At 40.1% G+C, this 26,676-nt stretch overlaps 1 protein-coding gene across 1 annotated transcript; it reads right to left on the bottom strand.

The window, feature by feature from the left end:
- Window positions 1-184: 184 nt before the first annotated feature.
- lin28b (lin-28 homolog B (C. elegans)) lies at window positions 185-19,065 on the bottom strand. Its single transcript, XM_084700828.1, has 4 exons — window positions 18,949-19,065; window positions 18,157-18,347; window positions 9,122-9,309; window positions 185-5,215 (listed from the first exon to the last, which is right to left on the bottom strand). Exons 1-4 carry the CDS (start codon window positions 18,956-18,958, stop codon window positions 4,918-4,920), a joined length of 687 nt encoding a protein of 228 aa, XP_084556954.1. The 5' UTR covers window positions 18,959-19,065; the 3' UTR covers window positions 185-4,917.
- Between the last annotated feature and the right edge of the window lie 7,611 nt (window positions 19,066-26,676).

Below are 26,676 nucleotides of genomic sequence, written 5' to 3' on the forward strand. Positions count from 1 at the left end.
GTTCCCAATCCTGGTCCTCGGGCCTCCCTGCCCTGCATGTTTTAGATGTGTCCTTGTTCCAACACACCTGATTCAAATGAATGGTCGTTACCAAGTTTCTGCAAAACTAGATAACAACCCATTCATTGGAATCAGGTGTGTTGGAGCAGGGAAACATCTAAAACATGCAGGACAGGGAGGCCCGAGGACCAGGATTGCGAACCCTTGTTCTAGAAGCTTTAGTTTGACTTTTAAGCCTTGGTTGTTAAGAATACCCTCAGAAAGGAACTTTGCAAAAAGGGAGTTTTTATTATTGTGTACACACTGTTTTTGTGAATAAAATAAGATTAAAAAAATGTTTTAATGAGTATAAAAAAGAAATAATTAAAATTCCCCAAAATACATTGTTCTCTCCATACAAAGCTCTGAGCAGCCAATATAACTATGAGGTATGCAAATTGTAATTTAAAGACAGTTCCTAAACCATCCACAAAGGTGTACAGTAAGGCTAACTCTGTTGGTTCCATATTAAGTATCACTACATTTATCATTTATTAAACTATCCTGTATTACACATGGAAGGATATGGTGATATTTTGCTATTCTTTCATGTTCACATCATGAGAATTACGTTTTTATTCCTTGATGATTCGGTTAGTGAGGATAAGGAAGGGATGCCCTCTGGGCCACATGGTTCAGCTACAGTTTTAAATGGTTAACTGTTTGACACGTAGGTCCATATGAGCAACAAAACATAATTTGATGACAGCTAAGTAACAACAATTGGAACATCTACTCAACCCTGACCTTGAATGCGGCATTTAGAGTCTCCCTGTCCCCTCTCTCCCAAACTGCCTCATCACATAGCCACCTTAAGGGAGAAAATGGTTTAAAATATTCACAAAGATTGCCCGTCTTTAGTTCAACACAGAACCATACTGGACCACTGAATACTGAGTGGAACAGAAACGCAGACAATTAATATATCAGTAGTTATGTTGATTTTTAAGAACATGTAAAGCTAATAATAATGATAATATCCTTAACTGTGTGAGCTGGTACTTTGTTCATTCCTATCGTAAACAAAAATTAGGCCACAATTGGGCAAATAGAACTCGGAGTTTAGTTTGTACTGTCAAACTGCAGCCATCTCGCCTAAACCAATCTTGTAATCTCATGAGTTAGTTTCAATAAAAAAAAGGAATGATAATAATATTCATCTTCATGAACATTTTCAAAGGATCTCTATGCAATCTCACTATTAGTATAAAATCTACTCAGTTTGTGTTAAGTATTAATGCCACTCGGAACTACAAATGTAGTTCACAAAAAGGCGGGAAATTGTCTACAGACAACACCCCAACTTCTGATTATCTGAGGTTGTCATAAGGGCAGACTCCTGGGAGACCATTACCAAGAAGCCCATCAAAGGAAGAAAAAAAAAGATTTGGTAATTAATTACACAGACAACATTTAGATAGGCACTACTTGTGCGTACACAGTACAATCTTGTTCAGGTCAACCTCATGCCTGTCGTATCAAGTGGTTAAAAAATAAGAAGTAAATGGTAACAATACTTAATCATTTTTAACAGTCCAATCAAACAATCATATTGTTGAAATGAGTGATGAGAAATGGTACAATACAAGTGTCTATAGCTAGCCAGAAAATACGGAGGTAAAGTCAATGTCATCAGAAGCTGAAACATGAATGTGTATATGTGTGTGCATGCAGGCAGACACACACACAAACTTTCTCTTATCCCTTTCTGACAGAAAACACCCTGGATATGTGTGTAAAACCCTCTCACTTCAAAACCGTAATAAAGCCTCGGATGAGGCTGTGATTGGAAGATATGTGATTGGAATCACAACTGATTTGCCATTTCAGTGATGTGATTGGTGGAAAATACCACGTGACTGCAGTGTGAAGAGAGGCATGTGACAAAACAACTACATGGGTGGGGTGGGGCGGTAGGAGTGCAGAGAAAATGAGGTAGGCATTTGCTGTAAACAAAAAAGAGTATGGTCGTAAGAAGAAAAAATACGAACTCAAAATCTGGTAAGTGAGACCATGGAGTGTGTGGAAACACTTGGGCCCTCCGCATACATAGCCTCAGTACATTACAGTCCATCAAACAATGTTATCTATATACAAAAAAATGAAATGCACAACTATGTAGAACGCAGGAGGTAGATACTACAGTCAGTACATGAATAGGTTACAGAACACAAGTCCTTAACATCACTGTTTAGAGTTGCTTGAGCACTCACTAGATGATTCCCAAAAGAATGAAATAAACTTTTTTTTTGGTTAATTCCCTGAGAACAGTTCATCATCCTGAGAGGAATTGTGGGTAAAAATAAATGTAAAAATACATTGTACAAAAATGTCATTTCCAGAAGAGGGCTGAGTTGAGGGCTGTGCTCATTGTGTTTGGTTATTCTCTTTTATCTTTTTTTATTCTGTTATGGTACATTGTCAGGTTGTATTTCATGCACTCACATTTATAAAAGCTGTAAAAGGGTTAACCTCAGTGTCCCACTTTCAGCAGCACACCCAAAGAGACCAGGAAATGCCATACTTCCTACTTTAGTCCTACTTTAAAATGCCTTCAAATATAAAGCTCTATAACAAATTCTTTGGTATAGAAATATATACCAATGAAAGCTGGTTGTCAACCAACTTATTTTAGAGCTTTTAAAAAACACAACACACACAAGCTAGTTCGATATCATCATTGATTTGTCAGCACATTTAAGAAACGCTTCCAAAGTGACCCGACTTGAACTTTGTGAAGAATCACTTCAGATAAGCTCTTTTCACATTCAATATGGTCAGATAAGAGTTGTCACGTCATTAGTAAGTGCCACTGACATCTGTGCCCGCCCAGGATTAAAGTCATTAGAAAAAAGCAGCACTCCTCTCTTGCTTTCCCTCCTTCCATTATCTCTTGCTTTCTCAGTCAATCTGTGGATTGTTTAAAAACACAAGCAGCAGTGTTTGGTGGCCTTTGGAAAGGACGCCATAGTTAAAGAAGGATATTGTCCCTAAACAGATGGTGCTGGGACACAGAAGAGAAGAGACTGGAGTCCGCATGAGAAGGAAAGTGATGTCAGGTACAGATCAGGATGTCGGGTAGATACAGTGAAAGGTGTTAGAAGTCAGACTTAGGCCAACACAACTCAACAAATATGAGGGACTGGTGTTAAAACAACGGAAGCAGATGTGAGGAAATTAAAATTGACTTACAGTGAGAGTGAGGTAAAAAAGAAAGTTAAATATGCTGATTTACTTCATACTAAAAGAGTGACAAACGGAAGATGATGTCATGTGATGTCATGCAGCTAAATGAGTGATGTCGTACTGGTTGATGAGTGACTATATAGATAAATGAGTAATAATGGTTAATGATTGATGTCATAGAGCTAAATGAGTGATGTCATACAACTAGATGAAAGATGTCATACAGCCAAACAAATGATGTCATACAGCCAAACAAATGATGTCATACAGCCAAACAAGTGATGTCATGGTCAAAGAGAGGTGAAGCGAACAACATTGAATCTTATGCAGAAGACATTGCTTTCTTCCAACTATGTCAGGAATGACTTGTTACTATATATACTCATGATTTAAAGTTAATAGCGTTTCAATAGTATCCTATATTCTTATACATATATTAATGACTTGTTTTGTGACTGAAACTGTGACACTATCCTCAACTAATTAGCCAACAACCAAAATCTAGACAGAGTCCACTTAAATACTGGTGAATGTCTCTATGGAACTAATCTAATACACTAGTGGGATAATATATATATATTTTTTTTTTATCTAAGGCATATCTATATATGATTATAGAAAATGTTTAGGTAATATCAAGTGGACAACAGTGGGCCCTAATTTCAGAGCCTAGATCTGTTTCTCAATTCCACCTAACTGTTACATATCCAAAATGAACAATCTCTCTGTCACTCTGTCTTCCGTGCACACTCATCCACATACAAAAGCAAGAATGCACACATGCATCTATCAACCATGCCTACCTCTGACACCAGCATTCTTTAGTCCAACGTTAGTACCACTGAACAAAAAGCCTCAGCTTCTCTCACTCTCTTTCGCTCTCTCTCTCTCAAAAACTAGCCACGTACAAACACACACACACTTCCAACCAACAGTCAGTTGGTGCAATTCATATTCAGTAAGACAAAAGGATGCTGGGTGTAGGTGAGTTGTGCTTTGCCAGCAGGGTCAGTGACATGCAGGACCTTAATCGAACCCTTCACCACGGTTGGCTGGCCAACTCCCCTGCAAGGAACGAGCCACGTGAAAGTTTTCTGATAGAATGAATCTCCACTTTGTGACATTTCCATCAATATCTACAATATGCCTGAACAACTCTTAGAATCAGTATCTAATATGATTATTTGGTATTGAGGTCAATGGTGTATAGTACAAAAGAAATACAATCCTATATTCAGAACACTTTTAGACAAAGCATTATGGGTGAGTAACTGCTGGGTCCTGGTAAAAACATCAAACCTCATTCAACCCAACAGTCATCCAACCCAGACTGACACGCCATGTCTTTCCTCATTTCAACCTACAGCTGCACTGTTTAAACGCACGCATTACATAGTCAGTAACACCCACGAGCCGGTAACCCAGCGATCGTTGCCATAGCTGCACCTGATGACAGCACACACAGTCAGTCACACACATTCACACGTGCCCGTACCCTCAAGGACGACGATCGTTGCCATAGCTGCACTGGTCGAAAGATTACAGACCCACCCCCCCCTTTTTTTCACAAGCGTGAGGTAGATGAGGCAGGGGGGTTCTTGGGGTGACAGAGGAGGGTGGCGGGGTAGGGAGGGGCGGAGCTGATGCCTCACGGCTGCCTGCCCCCTCCTTCCCCCCATGTCACTGGAACGTTCAGGGTTTCCTCCACTTCTGGGCATCTCGGTGCATCTGGGGCTCCTCTGGGGAGGACAAGGGGCCCTCTGGCGGGGAGGAGCCCGACTGCTCCCCCTCCTCCGGTAGGTAGAGGTAGGTCCCGGGAAGCCCTGAGGTAGAGGCGTGGGGGTCCTGAGAGCCTGCAGGGGGCACCAGCGCCTTGTGTGGACACTGGGCCACCATGTGCGTGATGCTCTGGCAGTAGTGGCATTTCTTTGGCTGGGGGGGCAGGTCACATTCCTTAGCGTGGTGGTCCAAACCTCCACAGTTATAACAGCTGTAGCAGACAGAGAGAAACGTGAAGGACAGAGACAGAGGGAGGGCAGACAGGGGAGAGCAATAGCTATAGGTTAGACACTAATGATTTTCATGTGAATATTTAGAAGATGTATTTGGTCAACCTGCTGCAATTAAAGTTTAGCTTTTACTTTCCTCCACCACTAGATGGGAGTATAACACAGGTTTCCATCTGGGGAAGGTCTGTCAATATTATGATGCAATATGCATGTCTACAACATTATATGAATCTCACAGATGCTGGACAAATTGTTATATTGGTAACGTGAAAAGGGGAGTAAAGCCTTTTCACATAACTTATAGTCAGGAAAGCACATTAATTTAAATTCATACAAAGAAATAAACTAATTGTACATTTTATTCGATTACTTTATATTTTTGAAGAAAATGCCAAGTTTGAGGGGAAAGACATTTGGCCGCTGCTGTTAATGTTTTAGGATTATAAAGAAGCAGGCACTGAAAGCCATTAAACAATTGACATCTGTCTCATGGCATGAGAATTCCATGTTTTCAGAGGAACAACCTTGGGAAGCTCTCCTCACCCACAAAATGTAGGAATCAACAAAAGCCCCAGAAAGAAAAAAGCACAGAGCACAAGTTCAAGTCCATTTCGATTGCCCCTTAATTGCTTGGAAATATGTGATGAATAGAGGCAATGATATGTGAGTAAATCGTCTTTATCTTATTCACTATTCACATCCAACTTAATTACCGAAACAGACTGGATCTCAAATGAGAGTGACCCAGGCTTCATCCTTTTGTGTGCTTTTTGTGTACAGATCTGTACATGGCTAATTAACTTGGTGTCTTTGCAGAACCATAGAGACAAATAGATCAGGTTCAATAAAGAGTTTGGACAGACCTTTTGGGTTACCAAGGAACTGCAGGGTTACAGTGAGGCCTGTGGAAGAATGCTGCTAGCCGAACAGTAACAATTAAATATCTGCAACTGACTATGATTCTCAACTGTTGTGAGTGAAACTTTGGACGGATGTTACAACGGATACAACGGTACCTTGGAATGATTTGCTGGATATGATATTAGTTTCCTCCAGGATCATTATGACTCCTACTTAGAGACTTGTTGCTCTTGTTGGTTAGCTGTAACTGATTTAAAATTGTTGTACTCACTGTGAAATATTTTTACTGTTGCTTGCTTTTCTACAGGTACTCTCTTGCACTTTTTTGAGGTTCATGTTGTTTAATTGTAACTTGTTTAATTGTAACTACATGTTCTTATGGTTCTTCCCTTTGGCACTTATTTTTTGGTTGCATTTTTTCACAATGTATGCTTCATGTTTGGCTACCCGCAATGCTTGGGGCTATCTCGGTGTTATGATCAGTGACCTATGCACTTTTGTAAAGTTCTCTCTTGGAAGTCGCTTTGGATAAAAGCATCTGCTAAATGAATAAATGTAATGTGAATGCAATGTAAATGTTAAAAAACAATTGACTTATGCTCATTTAAAGTGTAGGGAAGGCAGTTTCCTCAATATCTAACAATGTTAATACAGTTTGAGACATAAATATAAAATCTTCCATTTAGGTGGACATATAGGATCTAAGTATACTGTATAACATTGTCATTTCGTAACATATTAGCAGATATGTAACCTTATGTAACCATTTCAGCTAACATTCAAAATATATATATTTTTATGCTTATTCTCCAATGTTTTGCAGCACACATTTTTGCCACCTGCTTTTAAGAGTACTACAGCTACCTGCCTACCGTCTGTTAGAATATGGTAAAAAAAAAAACGTGTTGATTTCAGATGGAATATAAAGAAACATTCACATCTAGAGATGTTCCTAAAGGCTTTAAATTGGTACTGAAGCGATATAAGTAAATGTTGCGGCAGGTTTAAATATGAAAGTGCCGTTCAACTGTTTTGATTTAGTTTCGTTACTTTGAGTGAAATTCAGACAATTTGAGATGAGCTTGATGGCATATTGGGAAATACTCTGATTTTAGATTATATAGTGATACGTTAAGTCATCCTATCCGTAGCGGGAATATCGGCCTACAAACAACAGAAGTCAATAAAAAATTATTAAGAGCATGATAGTGCTAAAAGCAATTTTTTTAGATGTGTCCCATGGTAGAATGCAGAGAAGCATTTTATGTTTGGCAAAATTCTATAATGAGACAATTCTGATTTTTTTTCCAAATTATTTATTTATGTTGAAATCTATTTCAAAATGTTCTATGTTCACATTTTTTAAGCAGAAATTCCTATTGTATATGGTTTTAGACTTGCTTTTTGATCGTTGATCAATTCTGAGGAAGAAGCTTGCACAAAAGTACATTTATAAATGTCTTACATCTACAGGCCTACAGGCCTACAGGTCTACAGGCCACAAGCATAAAAAGGATCTGTTGCTTATGGCTCTTGATAACTTGATAACTGTGGGAACTTGTATTTAACTTGCATATAGTTAATACAATTGAAATGTGTTTCTTTGAAGATAGAATCAGGCAGCTTGGTGTCCATAAGTACCACAGTCACACAGTTAGCATTTTAGCTATTGTTGAAATTACGTAAAACAATTTGTGTGGTTTAATAAGACTTAAATGCCATCAAATCTAATTCTGTGTTTTAGTTTAATGTAACTTGAGAGCTAAAGCGCTCCTTTTCCATGGAGATGACATCTGTTGGTTACAGACATTCTGTCAACCCTGGATTCTACCATACACAGAATTAACGTGGCCATGTGGAGGTAGCACCAGAAGGGGGCAGAGTAGCGAAGCGGCCACGGCCGCTTGTCTGCATCACACCGGCTTACAAATGAAGCCACAAGTACCTGCCAATCTCAAATAGCCTTGTGCGCACACTCACGTACAGCAACCACAGGGGCAATTATCCCAAATAAAATGAATAATTCAGAGGTGTAAAGCAATCAGGGAACCCTCTATGCAGATAGGGTTTCCCATTTGGTAAAGAACTGATTTATTTTCTCACCTTGAGACAAAGGATCCTTTAGCTAGGGGGAGGGTTAGCCAAACACCTACTGTCTCTACCCTTGCAGCTCACAAAGGGAATTGCATAAGCAATTCCAAGCCTTAGAAATAGTAATATAAGGTAGCCGTCATGTTCAAGTACCCACCTACGAAAGGCACCATACACTGTACATCTGTTATTGTTTGCTACCTCAGCAGGTGATGTTATACACAGGCAAAGACCAGTCATTTGAATTGTGCGAGCAAGAGAACATAACCTTATAGGAGCAGGTTCATGTTAATTCATACATGGGCATCATACAGTGACATGGATGCCACATTTTGAAGATATTGGTAAACATCCCCTTTGTGAATTTCATTTATTTTGACTGAATGCTTGGGGGTGGCTAAGTGCATTGAAATGCACATGAATTGGTTTTGAACTCTTAATGCAGTCCCCTCTAATGTAGAGGCTGGCAAATTGACTTTAAATAGCAGCCAAAGTACCCTATTCAACGTCTTATCATGGAGCAGCATAACCATGGCAACAGGCATGTACTCGGATAGACCGAATAGATTGAATCCATAATCTCAACACGCTGAGAAATGCCCTGACCATGGAACAGAAAAACATTTATAACATTCCCAAAAATATATATGCACTCCTTTACAACCTTAGTAATGCGACTCTCTCAGATGTTGTCACCATGAAGGTTTGACTTGTCACACAAGTTGAATGGTTGAAATTCTATCAAGTTATTATGTTCATGAATACATAATCAACATAATTGTTAATTATGTTCATAAAATTCTGAAAACTGAAACTTTAAAAAATATCTTCCCATAACAATAAAATTCTTTATCTTGACATACATTAATCTTTGGACTCTGATGTAGAGAGTCCAAAGGGATATTGCTGGGATCTTGCCAAAATTAAATACTCACCGGTCTCCCTTTGGTTTGCGCTTCAGGGGTGGGACCTTCCCTTTGGGTCTCCTCTCGCTGCCAGCACAGGGTCCCCCACCCGGACCTGTTACCCGCAGGGACTCCAGGCCCTTGGAGGACTTCTTAAAGGTGAACTCCACCTGCTCCCCCTCCTTCAGGCTGCGGAAGCCCTCCATGACCAGCTTGCTCTGTCAGTGACAAAACAAAAGTCCACCCCTTTAAGGAACCAATACACATTTTTTTCTAATAATCACAACCACAGAAGGAATTTCATTACCTCATTTTTAAAGGTTTCAATATGTTTTTGTGTTCATTTACGACAGTAAAAACGAAAAGAGAATACTGTGTGCTAAGAAAAAAAATTGTGCCACACAAACTGGAAAGAACATTAATGATCTGAAAACAAACTGTCATGGCGTTATAGCAGCAAGGTGCTTATCTGAGTGGAGGTTCCATCCTTTCCTCCCTATATCTGGTTATCGCTAAGACACCATTTCCTTCTACAGACAGAGGAAGGAATACTCTGTTACCCTCCACACAATGCTGTCAGTTCCTCCTCCCCCAAAAATGAATATTCGACTTTCAAAGTCATGAATTAATCTAAATGATTAATTGCTTGACGACACATACACTACTCTACACACATTGGTTTCGATTTATAATAAGGAGTTGCACAGTGCAGAATGGCTGGCATTGATGACCTCTATTAATTGTCCTGAGGCCAACTCATAGTAAATACACACCCACGCAAGGAACATATAACTTGGCGCAAACCTATACTGTTCTCAGCCATATAAATAACTCTCTCTGTATTGCTTCACGAGAGAACCAAAATGTCTCATGAGATGTTAAGGGAATAAGAACTGAGAATGTACTGTGGAATGATTCATACATGAGAAAGAGGGACAAAATAAAACACAAAAAGAGCAACAAAACTAAAGATGGAAGAGAGTTATATAAAAATATATATATATAATAGACAGTATATTCAATTAAAGTTACATTCTAAAATACAAACGAATAAAAAGGTTTATATGAGTTTTGAAGTTTAAACTGCAGTTTAAGTTATTAAAGGTATGTTCAACATAACCTTCACAAATCTAACTTGACTAGTAAAATCTTTTCAAATGTGTGCTGTACCTGTACAATTACATGTACAATTAAAAAAGAAAAATCAGTTAGGAATAAACAAACCCAGTTTTTTCCTTTCTCTCTCTGACATAACAATGTTTCTGATTGTTAACATATACATACAAATGTAATTATCTATTAATAAACTTACCAATGTGGTCCAACCTTTTAACTTTTTAACTTGGTAACTTGGCAATTTAACAGCTCTTGAGCTAAACAACTAAACACGATAAATACTTATAGTTATGTGTATATTCTATATAAATATATATAATAAAGTAATAGAAATGTACTCTGATGCTGAAGGAAGACAAAACCTTTTAACTTGCTGTGTCATTTCAACAGCCTTTCAAGTTTTTTTACTTAACTATCGGTCAATTGTTGTAATCCATTCAACTTTAAGTAGTTAAAAATGTACTGTATAATCTCACCTCAAAATCGACATTAATTGTCCAGAAGTTATTAAATCTGTCTGCAGCTAAAATATTTATTAAACAAATGCCTGGCTAAAGGAGTTATTGCATCCATCCAGATTAGGTAACTTTTGTTTTTCAAAAGTTAAAAAGTAAAACATTAAGTTAATGGCTGTAAATTAAATACAATAAAATACATACAAATAATTGTCATTATTATATTCCAACTCCATTGCACATACTAATTCAAGTGACTGTAAAAATAAATACAAAAATACGATACTTAAACATTTGAATACATTTATTTTGTAAATCAAATTATGATTTTTATCTATTACATTTTTTAAGACCAACTTTTTAACTTCTCATCTGAGGTCTGAAGCTAATCAATTTAAGAGTTTAATTGAGGTAGTTAAAATCACTACATTAACAAAATCAACCATTGTAATCATTACTCTGGTACAATCCCCTCACTGGACTTTGTGACAAAGTACTACATTAAAATATATATATAAACGTCTATGATAAAATTTAACTGCTAAATATTACGTACTTCCCATAAGGACTAGTAAAACTGTGCTAACAAGCTAAACACAATTATTTTAATGCTTAGTGTAGAGGTTGAGTGCACCTATAGTCATCCACCATTTACACATTCATTTATGCCACTTTCTCTTTGCTTCTCTGTCTGGTTAGCAGATAGGTTTTGTGGTAAGGTCACTTGAGCTCACTACTGTTGCTTGCAAAGGGAAGCCATTTTGGATGTTTTGGTAGAAGATGTGGGAGAGAGGAAAAGGAAAGGATTAGTGATGGGGAGTGAAGGAGAGTAAGGATTCCACACTTCCATTCAAAGGGGCACTCACTCACAACAGGGGATGACAGAAGGAGAGTGGGGAGCGAAATAAGAGAAAAAATATGAAAAGAACGGGAGTGTCTGTATGACTAAACGAAAATGTATGAGACAAGCCAGCCAATGGTATCATTCAATAAATCGAAATCGGAAGGCCACAGTTAATTTTCTATTCTCTGTTTCACATAGTTTTGATAGAGGTAGGATACCTTGGCAGCTACTTCTAGTTAAAACTTAAAAGCACTTGAAATTAATAGAATATTTTGTATTATACGAAGAGAAATACGAAGATGTATCCTCTCCCTGAAGTGCTGGTGAATAACCATAATCAATGAGCCTCTTCCTCTCCTGTCACCGACCAATGAATGCAGCTTGTCTTACCAGGTCAAAGTTCACTTGCTTGCTCGGCACCCCAACCCCCACTAACCCTCAAAACACTGCAATAGTGAGGAAACCACACAACTCCTCTAGTTCACCAGAAATATGTAAACATGGGTTTACAAAAAATTACATAATGAATATTTTTTAAAGACAGTCTGTTTCTAGCGTGATCATAAGTGGTTAGCTTATGAATGCAAGATTGATATTTGTTTTGTGAAAATACATTGACAACAATGAGGAATTATCATTTGTTTATATGACACCTTAATACTGTATACATATTGGTCTGAGAAACAAAAACTCCTTTGTGTGTGCATTTGTGTAAAGGTGAACGTTTGAGTGTGTCTGCTTATCTGACACAGAGAGAGAGAGCTTGCATTCACGCCAACACATACATATGCATGTGCGTGTGTGAATCTCAAGGATCAAAACCTGTAATGGGAGTCCCCTCCTCTTGAGTGACCTGGCGGGTGTCCTGTCTGGTTTCAGTTTACACACAGAGGTCAGGGGAGGGCATGGCCAAGAGACAGAGAGCAAGGGTAGAGAGAGAGAGAGAGAGAGAGAGAGAGAGAGAGAGAGAGAGAGAGAGAGAGAGAGAGAGAGAGAGAGAGAGAGAGAGAGAGAGAGAGATGCAACAGAGATGTAGGGGAAAGCGCAAAGGAAGAGGGAGAACAAAATGGAGGAGTGGCTGGGCGCAGAGGTGGTGGGTGTACGGTGAGGGGCTTGGGTTGGATGAGAAGAGAAGAGAGAGAGAAGGGGGGAGGGGACGGTGGCCGGTGGGGGTAGGCCTGTGGAAATGCCTCCAGCGCATTCTGTTCAGCTCCAATGGAGGAGCAACTCCTGATCAGCGCCTGGGCTGAGGAGCCCCCGAGAACAAAACCTCCACTTGATCAAGAGCCCCGCAGGTCAGCGGCAGAAATCTGTGGGTCAGGGGTAGCAATACCCCCACCAACCCCACCCCATCCGCCTTAAGGGGACCCTTAGAGCCCCCCAACCCCCCAACCATCCCACAACACACATCCACGGCCCAATAATTACTACCAATTCAAACAAGCACACCAATAGATCAGGAGGGTATCAGTACACTTGTAAATATTTATGTATCAGTGTATTTGCATGTGTTACAGTGTGTGTGGCTGTGTGTGTTTGTGTGTGTGAGTGTTTGTGTGTGTGAGTGTTTGTGTGCGTGTGTATGTTTGTGTGCGTGTGCATGTGTGCATCAGTGTGTGAGGGTGTGTGTGAGGGAGTGTCGGAAGGAGAGAGTGATCAATACAAATCTTACATCCGGGATCAAAATAGCTCTCCTTTTCATCACTCTAGCCATCGTCATCGCCAACCAGAGCAATCAATATAGGAAGTGTAACATGAGGGGATGGGAAGAAGAGAGGGAGGGAGATGAACTCTCCTCCAATCTCTCCATGGCGACAGCAGGCTGTGTGGTAGGTCATTATGGGATGCCAGAAAAAACTAAAGCTGGCCTGACCAGAGCCGCCTAGTGGAAATACAGTGTGAGTGTGTGTGTGTGTGTGTGTGTGTGAGGAAGGGGAGAGCAAGAGGAGGGGATGGCGTCGTCCACCATGTGGTGCAGTGCCATTAAGTAGCTTTTTACACACAGGAAATACTAAGTGGACAAAGCTGGCCCGGATTGCCCCAGATGGACGTGACCCACCAACAGGATGCATATAAACCAAAGAAGAAGAGAACATGGAAGAAAAGAAAGTAGAATAAGAAAAAAAATTGCTAACCTCCAACAAAGCCCTCATAGCCTGCGCTGACACCCCAGCTCTCCTCCACACCTTTTCATTAGTGGTCCTGACCCATGACCCCCGCCCAGCCCCCATCAAACACTTTAGAACGTTCACGTTTCCCCTGCCACAAATTAACAACATGCAACACCCCTGATTATGACCACGAACCGATACATGATGTGTGTCGTTCCTTTGAGTCTAGTGAGGAGGCGAAAATGTAAGCAAGGTGTAGTGACGGACTCTGATGAAGAAACTGAACAGGCTCCAAAATTAGACGTGTAGGTCACTTAAGGTGCTAAATGCACCAGCCTGCTAAATGCACAAGCCTGGGTTTTGGCATGGTTAGCTTGTTTTTGTTTTGGAGTTCATAGTCTCAAAAACACTCAGTGTGGGTTTGAAAAGATCAAAACTTCTCCTAGATGGATAGTATGGATGGATGGATCCTGATGAATTATGGGTAGTCATCATTTGAATATAATACATGACTGACTCAGTTGTGTCAAGTTATCTTTATTCCATGTCTTCAATATCTCATGTTGAATCATTTAAACTTAAATTAAGAAAATAAGTTTATTGATTTTTAAAAATAAAAATCAACAGTTATATATAGGTTTCCTTCACGTGTAATATTATTCTGTAATTATTGAGTCATTCTTTCTTTAAACAAGAAAAAGTCTCATTGTCTCATTTCCTCCAGATGGATTAAGATTAAAATCAACTCACTAGATTTGACTTTTATTGTTTCATTTGTTTCAAAACAATTTCATAAAGATGTAGTTTTGTTTGGTTCGATAAATGGTCAAATCTGATATGTTGATTCAGTATCAACATTTTTAAGAAAACGTGTCAAAAAAACGAATTTTCTTCTCAATTCATAACTAGGCTGACTGTAGTTCCAAGACTACTATTGTATAATTATTAATTGAGTGATTAATAAATCATAAATTATTCCTTGAGACAAAAAAACCCCATTGTGAGTCGTTTCAACAACGAAAGTAAAACTTTGGATTTCCTCTCATTTCTTGTCGTCTTTTTTTGCAAAATGTAATTCAAAAATGACACAAATAATCAAATAATTACACACAAAGGCAAACCAAACCAGAGGTTTTGTGTGGAGAAACCCCCACCTCAGATCACCCACCAAACAGGAATATGTTTTACAGCATGTCTGTGGTCCATGTTAATGGCTGCACTCGTTTTTTAGCACCACTCTGCATGTCCACCACCTAGCCAATTACTAATCATGTTCTGCCGTATATGGCTGACTCTTCGGAAGGAAGTCACGTGACTGTATTCCTTTTTTTTTGTGCTTTTTTTCAAGCGTTGAAGTAAAAAGGGGTGGGGTGGAAGGGGCTGGTAGTGGTGGAGAGGGGGTGGTGTTACAGGAGAGACAAAGCCTGATACTGGCTATCTAGAGGCAGAGAGGGGTGGGGCCTGCATGCCAAACAGTGACACGGACCAGAGGTTAATCTCACTAGGGGCCCACTTTAACCTCGCTATGCAAAAAAACACGCACACACACACACACTTACGTATGTCCACATGCTCGCACACGCACACACAACCAAAAATGTCATACTAAAGACCTGGTAGACACTTTATAAAAAAGAAACGAAGCACAAACACACACACTCAATCTCCTTCACACACAAGCAAATACACTCTTTAAGACTAAAGCAGTAGTTACAGCACAGCACACGGTGCAGTGTTTTGACTTGATGATCAACTGACAGAGAAAACCCACCCTTCTGGCTTTTTATATCTCTTTTTGAGAGAGAAAAAATAGAAAAATTCCTCTATTAAAAGACTGCCTCAGGAGAGAGCAATCCCCACATCAGACACACACATACTAACCATGTACAATAGAACTTACGAGGTCATGGCTACCTAGACCAGTGTCGATTGGCTAAAGCAAAATCCAAATACATGTTAGCTTCATCTATGCTGTGCTTTACCGAACAGCCATGGCTTTGAGCATGTGCTCAAAGTGCAGTGGTCTAATGATAATTTTCATAACACTATAAGAAGTTCCCAGTAGTAGATGATGGGTAAATTCACACTCTCTCTCTTCAACCTTCCATCTCTCTCTCTGTGTTTTTCTCTTGTTTCTCACACACCGCTCCGGATAGGAAAAGATCGCAGCTCCCACTGACGCATGGGCCCCCCAGGAAGAGCTCAATGTGGTCAAGATCGGAACAAGTACTCATTACCTCACTCCTTTCTTTCTCCTCCCCCTCCTCCACCTCTCTCTCTCTCCCTGTGCTACTTCCTCCATGCCTTCTTCCATTTGTTCCTCTTCTACCTCTCCCCTGTGTTGACCATCTCTCTTCGTTCTCTATCTCCTTACCCATTTCCCTTCACCAACTCCAACTCCTCCTCTCCCCCTCCCACTGCCTCACAACCGAGGAGCGCTACTCCTGTCCTCAAGTCTTCATATGTCCAGTTCCTCTCAGCCACCCTGTCTCCTTCTCGACCTACTTCCCCAAATGTTTCACCTTTCTTTGACTTTCGCCCCCCCTGCACATACACCTAAACACACACTCTCGCACTGTTTCCTTTTTACTCTCACTATCTTCAACTAAACCACTCAGAACTGCCCGTTTTTGCATCTTCAAATGGGTACCATTAATCATGGGACACATCCTTACACCGAGAAATACGTCAATATATGCATGTGTCTAGAGCATTCTCAGGTCAGCAAAAACAAGTATGGCATCCAGCTCCTCCATGGACAAGGAGTGCTATCAACTCATAGAATATGGACTATAACTACAACTTTAGCCAGGTAATGTTACATTCAAAATCTATTCAATCCATCCAAATACCATTCTTGAACTGATTTGTCATGATCAGTGCCTATCCATGGCCTATTAACATTTATCTTGTATCAGACTTGTGAAATTTAGATTAATACTCAGATTAACAGTTAACCAACAAGACATCTTTGTAGACTAGATTTAGGAATAAAACATTAGGACTCCCAGTATTGCAGTAGCTTTACTCAATCAACCAAAGCTAGTTTTTGAAGAGTTTTGCAGAGTAATCAAGGTGTTTTTTTCACGTATTTCATAGTATTCCCGTTTGTGATCAGGACTGTATGTAGGACACACACATTTACATCTCATGCACACAATTAAGTTATAACTCAATCAACCCAAATCAGTGCATAATATGTTTTGTTGTGTTGGGTCTATGCAATCAACACTATTTGATGTCAGTGACAGTTTGTCAATATGTGAAGGAAACTAAAAAACACAAGATTATAAAGTATAAATGTTCACTCATAGCAACACAGTTGGAACATTATTGAATAAGGCATTAAGAAGCAATGCATAACATTTGGACATCTGCACATCATGTTCAACGGTAGCTGGTCCAGCACAGCAGCATTGGGCACGATGTTTCACTCATGCACGACAGATGTTTTCCAAAGCCTTACTGTCGGGTGCTACATTTGAACCATAATGTCCTCTAGTTTAAAATAACTTCCCGTGGGTCCACAATAAAAGCACCACACTGAACGGGTGCGAAAATGAAATGGTGAAAATGACTCTCCTCATCCCCTTTCGTTCCTTCTCGAGTCTTTAAAGCAACTTTATGGGACCGTAAAAAGACGATTTAACGGCAGAGAGAGAGAGAGAGAGAGAGAGAGAGAGAGAGAGAGAGAGAGAGAGAGGGAGAGAGGGAGAGAGTTCAAAGCGTGAGGAAAAAACGTTGCTTTGTTGATGTAGATTTAGATTAAAATTACACCTTTACTGAGAAGTGGAATGAACAAAACAACGGCGTTGTACATAAATACTCGTTATACAAAGACAATACGTCTAAGATCTATATAAATATATTATAATACACAAGCTATCCTTAGCCTATTTACTTTAATTGGGGGCTTGAAACGTGATCAAACTAGTGTTCTGTGCTTATTGTAAACATCAACCTGAAACAAGCAATGATATGTCATCTTTGATCTCAAGGCTAAAACTTTTAGATATCGTTCATAATTCCACACATTAGTGATGTGTTTCCACAAGGTTTCCGACATGTTGGTAGGATTTCAACATGTTCTCTTGTCCATGAGGCAAAAGAAAACTACAAACTCTGTCATAGCCCACGAATGTCTCCCTCCATAGTTCAAGGGGAAGTAAGGGAGGGGAGAGGGTTCGTGTCGCTTTAAGGAAGCCCAACTTATTTTTCAGCCCTGTATGTTTAGGAGGACGTAATTTATAAAGTAAAGGATTTGTGGTACACTATTGCAGTATAATCTTTGCTTTTTATAAATATTCTTGCCACAACATTCTGTGAGGAAATTGACTGACTTAAAGTCTAGTTGTTTCAAGTGACATTCGCCTTATGAAAGGGCAGACTCTTAATATGACCAGAATCAAAATAACCATAGGCCTAATTCTTCCCCAGAATACATATCCAAACTGAAAACCTTATTTTTTAAATCCACGGTTCAGGCGAGATCAGATGTAAACTTCATTGCAGATGTTTTAATACTTAGCATGAACTTACTTGATGAACGAACACATCCAGTGGTGGTTCAACGGGGCTTCCCTCACTGCTGGTCATTGATATAAATCCGAAACCCATCCGAACATTAAACCATTTACAGTGGCCTGTTCCTGACAGAATCTGGACCCGAGTTCGCTCATCGTGCTCGGTTGACTTGGCGGGGTCTTCTCCGCCACCTTTACCCGCCCCTCCTAAAAGACAAATGAAAGTAGTTACGTTACAGTATGATCTAATAGACGTAGGAGGGATTAAGTATTAACCCGAGCACGCTTATGGTTTGTACACATCTTTAATGGAGCCTCTTTTGGTGAAAAGGGGGGAAGCCCCGCCACTGGCCCATAGGAAATATTCATTGTCGTTATAACTCTCATTCGAAACGATTTTCGCGATCACTCAAGCGTTAAGTGGCGCATGGTTGAATGATTCGTAGCCTATACATCGCAAATCGCTGTAAAGTTATTTGTTGCCTTCATTGGTGGCTGCAAGGCGAAATGCTTGCCCCAACACATGCATTCACAACGTGTGTAACTTTGAACATTTTGGGGGGGCACATATAACGTAGTGTGCAGTACTGAGTGCAGGTGTACACATGGTTGCCTTGTTGAGCTCAAAACGCTCTCTATCATAGATAAACAACTCTAACAATACCCCAAGACATCTATTCACAAGGCAATAATCGGAGGCGGTGCATAACACATAAGGTAAAGGCTACAGCATTAGCGAAGTGCAGTCCCCTTCAATAGCATCAAATGAAAAAGTGAGACCAAAAAATTGAAATAATTGCAGAATAACCTTCGGCCATGTTTCCCCGCGGACCCTCTGTTCCAAAGTTCCAATAGAAAAGCTTCCTCTGCGCAAACGGGTTGTGATAGTCACCATTAATCCGACATCCTCTATTCCAGCGGTCACAAATTTAGCTCGCATGGTACAGCGTGCTTTCTCTCTTTTGAGATTTTGTCATGTCTCTGTCTCCCTCAATCCCTTCCTCTCAAACCACTTCTATCGCTGTATCTCTCTTTCCCTCTTCTTCTCTCATTCGCTCGCTCGCTGGCTGTGCCTCTGCCCGTGCCCGTTTTGAACACGTGACTTTGTCAATTACATGCTTTCTTGCTACTAATTTCACTACGAATCCAAGGAGGGGAGTGAAACGAGGGAAACGGACTCGGAACCGACAAGTAGGTCCCAGCGCATTGCTCATAATGAACTTTATCTCGCGAATGATGTACAATTCAAACAAGGTTCTTGTGAGCAGCAGTTATTTCAAATTGTCAGTCATGTTTCAGTCTGTTTGTTATTGTATGATGGAACATTGTAATAACATCTCAACATACATATATTTGCTAGAAATAACACTAAAGCAGTCAGAGGGTTGTTGGACATAACTTGATTGTCCTAAACTTAAAACAGATCAAATACCCTGCAGTAAGATATTTGTAAACATTTAGGATTATACACAGTCGGCTATTTATTAGACTATTTGCTTCATGCATTATTACATGAATTAATAAATATGTAATTTACTGTTCTATAAAGGATTATTGTATGTCTTTGGTCATTTATTCAGTAAATCTTACACATTTTGAAGCCTTGACTTTCAAAATCCTGGATCAACTTAAAACTGCATGATGCTATTTGCTACAGTATCATGGACATGGTAAAGGAATTAGGCCTATCAAACATACTGTCAATTATGGAACACAACATAACACTTAAACCTCTCACCTGTTCAATACAGGATTTGAAAGAAAAAAAATCGAAAGCCTATAGTGTTTTAGAACAGATTAGCAAAGGGGATTGCAAAACTTTCCAGCGTTTTTCAGTGATCAGATGACTACAAACTGAACAATCTAGATCTAAACATCTTAATTGACAGACCAATAACATGGCAGTAAATCATCTAGGTTTAATATAATTTGAAGCATGTCCCTGGGTACCGAGGGGGTGTGAAGAAGAGGAAAAACACGTTTGAGGAATGAATCAACAATCCCCCCCACCCCCTACCTCAAAGAGTCCACCCTCCGGAATTCATGAGCTTACCCCTACCCCCAGCCCAGCACGGCCCAGCCCAACCCCCACGCAAATTCTGTTTTTGAAGATGCTGCACAGCAGCCTCGCAGCAATGACCATAGCATTACGGTTTGGGTCATAGGGTTGGCCACTGGTGTCAGATGTTATCGCCTCACTATATCTTAAGAAAGCTTTTTCTGATCGAGAAAACAAACCAATTAGACGTGTAGGCTCTGGATCCTAGCGTTCTATAATGGCATGCTTAATTAATGACTGACTAGGCTAATAACACGACACACTTTTATTGCATGTATGATATTTTATTATATGATAAAGCCAGGAAACGAGTCACGAGTCACTTTTTGATGGCGTGTCAATTAGGCTAGGGAAAGGCTGCAAAGCAGTAGAACACAGAGATTGGATTGCTTCACCCTAGGCAACCTTACCCAACCCCCATCTCTAGGCTCCCAGAGGAAATTTGCCTTTACCCTGCATTGCTGTCAATTGAGTTCAAAGGGTTCATAGGGTCCGTCTCTCTTTTTCCCTTTCCTTATAGTGTGGGGGTTCATTTATTCTTTTGTGCATGCATTCATGCCAGCAAATTCCTCAGTATTTTCTTTGCTGAGAAAGTCTAAACATTGTTGACAAAGTCAAAGGTTATCCTATAAGTTGAAGATATTATGTTCGTAAGGATTTTCCAACCTCTATCTGTGGAAATTAGTAAAATAGTGTCATTCAATTATCAAAAATTTAAGGAAAGGCAACCAATGCTCTTAATACAATTTGTAATAGTATCATAATCCATTTAGTGTTATTTGAAAGCACAAATTAATCATGTGTTTATGTTAAACCGGTTTTTTGTCAGAAAGTCACTTTGTCAATTTCTAAAGTTGCAGCATTCGTTTGGAAACATTTCGAATGAACGAAAAAGTGTTGTGAAAAGTATGTAACAAGCACATTAAAACAATCGTGTGCTGTGTTTGATTATGCAAAGTAGTAAACTTTCAGTTCAGATGGGAAATCTTTTTTTTTTCGTTCTAATGATAGGGTAAGTAGCTTAAACCTCTTATTTCTATGCCTACTTATTTTAAAGGAAATGTTTACTTTAGCACTATGTTTGTCATTATAGCATGTGAAAAATTATTAGAGGACACAGAAAGTCTTATAAGTTCTGATCAATTTCTGATCAACCATGTGTTCCTGCTTTGACTATTCTCATTACATATATGATATGCGATCTATAAGAAATGTGATTGCAAAATCATTCCAGTAGGCTAGGCTATATATAGCTAACCTATATATGTAATTTGAAAATATATACTATTGGGGGCTTTCTATCGATTGTTGCCTGTTTTTAGTTGTTATCATTAAATAACCACATTTAATTGTTTTGTTTCTTCGACTACAGACGCCCAAAATGAGAAAACGGAGCCAAATATCTGAATGAAACATCAGTGACGTCAGAGGGAGGCAAGCGCCCTTGTCCCGACAAGACGCGGTGATTCACAAAGCAAACGATACAACTACCACTGCTTGGACACACATTTGACGCACAGAAGGGTTTCCTTTTCTTCAAGAATTCCGGACAATTTACAGGATAATGTTGTACTTCTATCTGGTCGGTAGCCACGTTTTTTATGGTCTGTAGTAAAACGTTTCCTTTTCATTCTTTGCCATCATATTCTTTTAGGTTGACAATAAGAAATAAATGTAAAAGGTCTAAATATTTAGGCCTACATGGTTTGTGTAGCCTAAATGTTTACAACTTACTTTTGCTGGACTAACATGCTTTGATTCCAAAAGCTTTTACTTGATTTTGTATGCATTGAGCAATTCATCAAAATATGCATCTAATACCATATGACTGTGTGAATTAATATCCCCAAAAAGAAGAACAATAAACTCTCATTGTTGACATAAGTCTTAGATGCGATCTGTCTGAAGTGTTGTCATCATTTGTAGGCTATCAGCAGTAGTTGTATAGTCAACAATCACAACAGTATTGACTTACCTGTTAAAGGAAGAGCCATCGTCATCTTCTTACTCTGCTTTCAGACCTGTTGACAAGGTAATGTAACAGATGATACAATTCTTTTTCGAGACACCCCCTTTATGCTATTTATACGCGTAATTAACCCGTGAAAGTAGCCTATCTAAGAGTGAATGTTATTGCTCTACCAAGTTACAGAACCGGCATTTAAGTTTCGTTTATTTTGCATAGTCAGTCTATTATCGGTATACGCCTTCTCATTGGATAGGTTAGAGGAGATTTTCCACCGATGAATATTTAATAGTGACGCTGTAACTTAAGCGGACTTGCGTGCGGGACAAGTCCGGCAAATTGGTTTGAATCTGTTACAGATGACAGACGGATTGCTGAGTGGTAAAAGCAGTGATCTAGTTTTAAATCAATAGGCCTATTTTATATAGCCTACTGTCTTTCAACCTCATAAACTCAATGAAGTGGAAATTGAATTGGTGCCCTCAACTAGTTCCTACCATTCACATAATTTAATATTTCACAAAACTAATTAGACTATCCAAGTTCACAAAACTAACTAACCAAGTTGTACCAGTCGTATACCTTACGCTTTAAAATGTGCATTTATCTGTTGAGGCAGAGAAATAAAATCATATTTTATTGTCCTACATTAGTGGCGTAAGCAAATCACACGTCAAGCTCAAATAATAAACTGGCTAATCAAATTAAATACTATCCTATAGCACAACTTGAAACCTCTGAACTGATTACTTGACTAAGAATCCACTCTTTAACATAGCCCATGTAAATGTATTTATAGTCATCTCTTCCCAGTTATCTCCATGATCTCCAGCTTCTCGATTCAGCTCACAGTTTAACTCCCTATCTCCTTTTACCTCCATGGCACACCTCCCCCACTCATCTCAGAGTCTCACCTTAACGTTTATAGGCGTTAATGATAGGCTTAAATATTAATATATACGTGTTTAACTTAACACATCTAACCCTCACACACTACACTGTAGTGGTTTTGATCAAGTAGCCTACAATATAATTTAGTTGTCCTACTTGTAATTGAACTAAATTTTCTGACTCATGGCCACTGAACCTGGCCGGTTCATTACAACTTTTGTCTACCACTGATTTGGAATCGGCTATCGAATTCTCCTTATCTGCGTTTCATAAGCTATACCACAAAACTGCCCTTGGACCAATTCTTGACACATCACTTCCCACATGCCAACACTACTGACCCTTCATGTGACAGCAGAAGGAAAGAATATAGCGCCACTTGCTGGCGCATCGGGATGTGAATTGAGCAACATGCATGTTCAATGCAAAATAATGTAGGTCTGCTCTATGAGCCTCTCCCCGTATATTCAAGGCGACTGGCACCACTAGCCTACCTTCAACATTCCTTCAATAACCTCAACCAGTCAGTGAATACCAGTTGTGCCGTTAAGCCAAGAGTTGCATGAGCATGAGATGATAAAGTTTGCCTATAAGCTTCTTGATTAATGACGATTTCTTGAAAATCGACTGGTTGAGTCTGTCCATCTGCCTTAATGGTTTAGTAAGGCAAATAGTCTCGTTTAATTTGAACACATCACCTTAGTGGGCGCGTCACGTTTATTTCGCAATTTTGCCTTGACCCCACTGCGGAGGCAATCGGCGCACTTTCTTACCTTTTGATGGTGATTACCTGGCCAAACATGGTTCAGGCTGAGTATCGCTCGTATTGCATTTTCCATGAACGAATTGATGTGAATCTATCTGCCATATTATAGCCTAATTTCATAGGGTATAGCCTGCAGCAGCATTTTCTCTTTGAGCTTGTGACATCGCCCGATTATGTCATGCGCAACGCTGGTCCTCATGGATAGGCTAAGAAAGATTCTGAACATGTGAGTGTTCTTTATAATCTATTATTTAAATTAACACGGTGTTTTATTACATTATAATGTCTTCGACATTTACCACATTTAACCCTAAAACCATAGCCGGCACAAGAACGATAAAAATAACTCAAAGTTGCCATCTCGTGGTAAAAAAAAAAGGCGTGCTACGGTAAAGTCAGCTAACGACTGGCTTTAAGAATAACAAAAAAGCCTATTTGGAATGATTAAAATACTGGTAGCTCTTTACATTGGGCCTATCGTGTTTGAATTGGTCAAACATTAGGTTTCTTTAATCATAATCCGTTTCGAAATGTGTAGGCCTCGGCTATCTAGGCCTATATCATGTTCAGGCTACATATCAATATTAGATCGGTATAGTAACTTTTACTTTTCAGAATCAGAAATCAGAATCAGAAAGGGATTTATTCGCCATGAAAGTTTTCACAGACAAGGAATTTGCTTTGGCAGGAAGGTGCATACAATAATCATAGGAATCTTACATTTAAATATGTGGTCTAACTATACTAAGGGAGCATAAATTAGCAATATTAAGTGGAATACAAATAAAATATACAATAAAATAAAATATAAGTTGCCGTAATTTACTATATACAAAATACAAATATTACAGAAGATACAAATGGTACAGATACAGTTTTGTGTAGTGCAAAAAAGCAAAGTGTGTTTTAGACATGAAGTCATTAAAGTCAGTGTGAACTCTTGGCCTTGTTGAGGACGCCAACAGCAGAAGGGAAGAAACAGTTTTTGTGGCATGTGGTTTTGGTCCTGATGGACCGCAGCCTTCTGCCGGACGGGGGTGACTGAAACAGGGAGTGTCCAGGGTGGGAGGAGTCGGCCACAATCTTCCTCGCTCGCCTCAGGGTCCTCGAGGTGTGCAGGTCCTCGAGGGAAGGCAGATTGCAGCTAATCACCTTCTCCGCAGTGCGGATGATATGTTCCAGCCTGCTCTTGTCCTTGGCAGTGGCAGCAGCGTATCAGATGGTGATGGAGGAGGTGAGGATGGACTCAATGGTGGCTGTGTAGAAGTGCACCATCATTGTCTTTGGCAGGTTGAATTTCTTCAGCTGACGTAGGAAATACATCCTCTGTTGTGCTTTCTCGGTGAGGGAGCTAATGTTCAGTTCCAACTTGAGGTCCTGGGAGAGGATAGTGCCCAGGAAGCGGAAGGACTCCACAGTGTTGACTGGGGAGTCACACAGAGTGATGGGGGTGAGTGGGGCTGTATTCATTCTTTCTGAAGTCCACGATCATCTCCACTGTCTTGAGAGCATTGAGCTCTAGGTTGGTCTGGCTGCACCAGGTCACCAGGTTGTCCGCTTCCCACCTATAATCAGACTCGTCTCCACCAGAGATGAGCCCAATAAGGGTGGTGTCGTCCGCAAACTTCAAGAGTTGACGGATGGATGACTGGAGGTGCAGCCGTTGGTGTACAGGGAGAAGAGCAGAGGAGAAAGGACCTGAGGAGATCCGGTGCTGATGGACCCGGAGTCAGAGACTTGTGTTCCCAGCTTAACACACTGCTTCCTGTCAGGAAGTCTGTGATCCACCTGCAGGTGGAATCAGGCACATTCAGCTGGGAGAGGTTGTCCTAAAGCAGGGCGGGGATGATGGTATTGAAGGCAGAGCTGAAGTCCACAAACAGGATCCTGGCGTAGGATGCTGGGGAGTCCAGGTGCTGTAGGGTAAAGTGGAAGGCGATGTTAACTACATCGTCCACAGACCTGTTGGTTTTGTAGGCAAACTGCTCTGGGTCCAGTAGAGGGTCAGTGATGGATTTAAGGTGTGCCAGCACCAGGCGCTCAAAAGACTTCATTACCACAGAGGTCAGGGCAACGGGTCTTTAGTCATTAAGTCCTGATGGCCTTGGCTTTTGGGCACAGGGATGATGGTGGAGGACTTGAGACAGGCTGGCACATGGTATGTCTCCAGGGAGGTGTTAAAGATGTAGGTAAACACCAGAGACAGCTGGTCAGCGCAGTTCTTTAGGGTGGCTGGAGACCCAGTGTTCGGCCCAGCTGCTTTGCGGGGGTTCTGACTCATGAAAAGTTTGTTCACTTCTCTCTCCTGAATGGATAGAGTCGTCACTGTAGAGGGAGGGGGAGGCCTCATGGGTGGTAGTTGAGGACTGTCCAATTGTCTTTCAAATCTACAGTATAACTCATTCAGGTCGTTGGCCAGGCGGGAGTCGTTAGTGGAGTGGGGGGCTCTGGGCTTGAAGTTGGTGATCTGCCTGACAGAAGCGGAGTAGTTTGCAGAGAATTGATGTTCTAGTCTCTCCGAGTACAGTCGTTTAGCCTCTCTCACCGCCTTGCTAAACCTGTTCTTTGACTCCTTGAATCTGTCCCTGTCCCCACTCCTAAAAGCGGCCTCTTTCTCTGACCTCAACCTAGTTTCTCCATTCAAGATTAAATGTGTCAGGTCAATTTTGCTACTGGCTTCATTTAGCTTAGCTGTTGTATTTTGTAGGCTAAAATTCGTAAAGTTTGTCTAATATGGACGATGGTTTTTAAAGAAATTCATTAGGCCCACTTAAATAGTATTTAAATTTTTTCGACAAAAATGTTAATTGTCTACCCTCTTCTGCCTAATTGTACAATTAATATATTATATTAA

This window comes from Hypomesus nipponensis, chromosome 6 (genome assembly GCF_054491055.1).
Source record: "Hypomesus nipponensis isolate SF chromosome 6, ASM5449105v1, whole genome shotgun sequence".
NCBI lineage: Eukaryota > Metazoa > Chordata > Actinopteri > Osmeriformes > Osmeridae > Hypomesus > Hypomesus nipponensis.

What these genes read in the sequence shown, in the direction of transcription:
- lin28b (XM_084700828.1), bottom strand. An exon ending in TGGATGTGTTCGTTCATCAA is followed by an intron (nt 9,310 to 18,156) that starts GTAAGTTCATGC and finishes TGTCACTGACAG; the next exon opens with AGCAAGCTGGTCATGGAGGG. An exon ending in CGCAAACCAAAGGGAGACCG is followed by an intron (nt 5,216 to 9,121) that starts GTGAGTATTTAA and finishes TGTCTGCTACAG; the next exon opens with CTGTTATAACTGTGGAGGTT.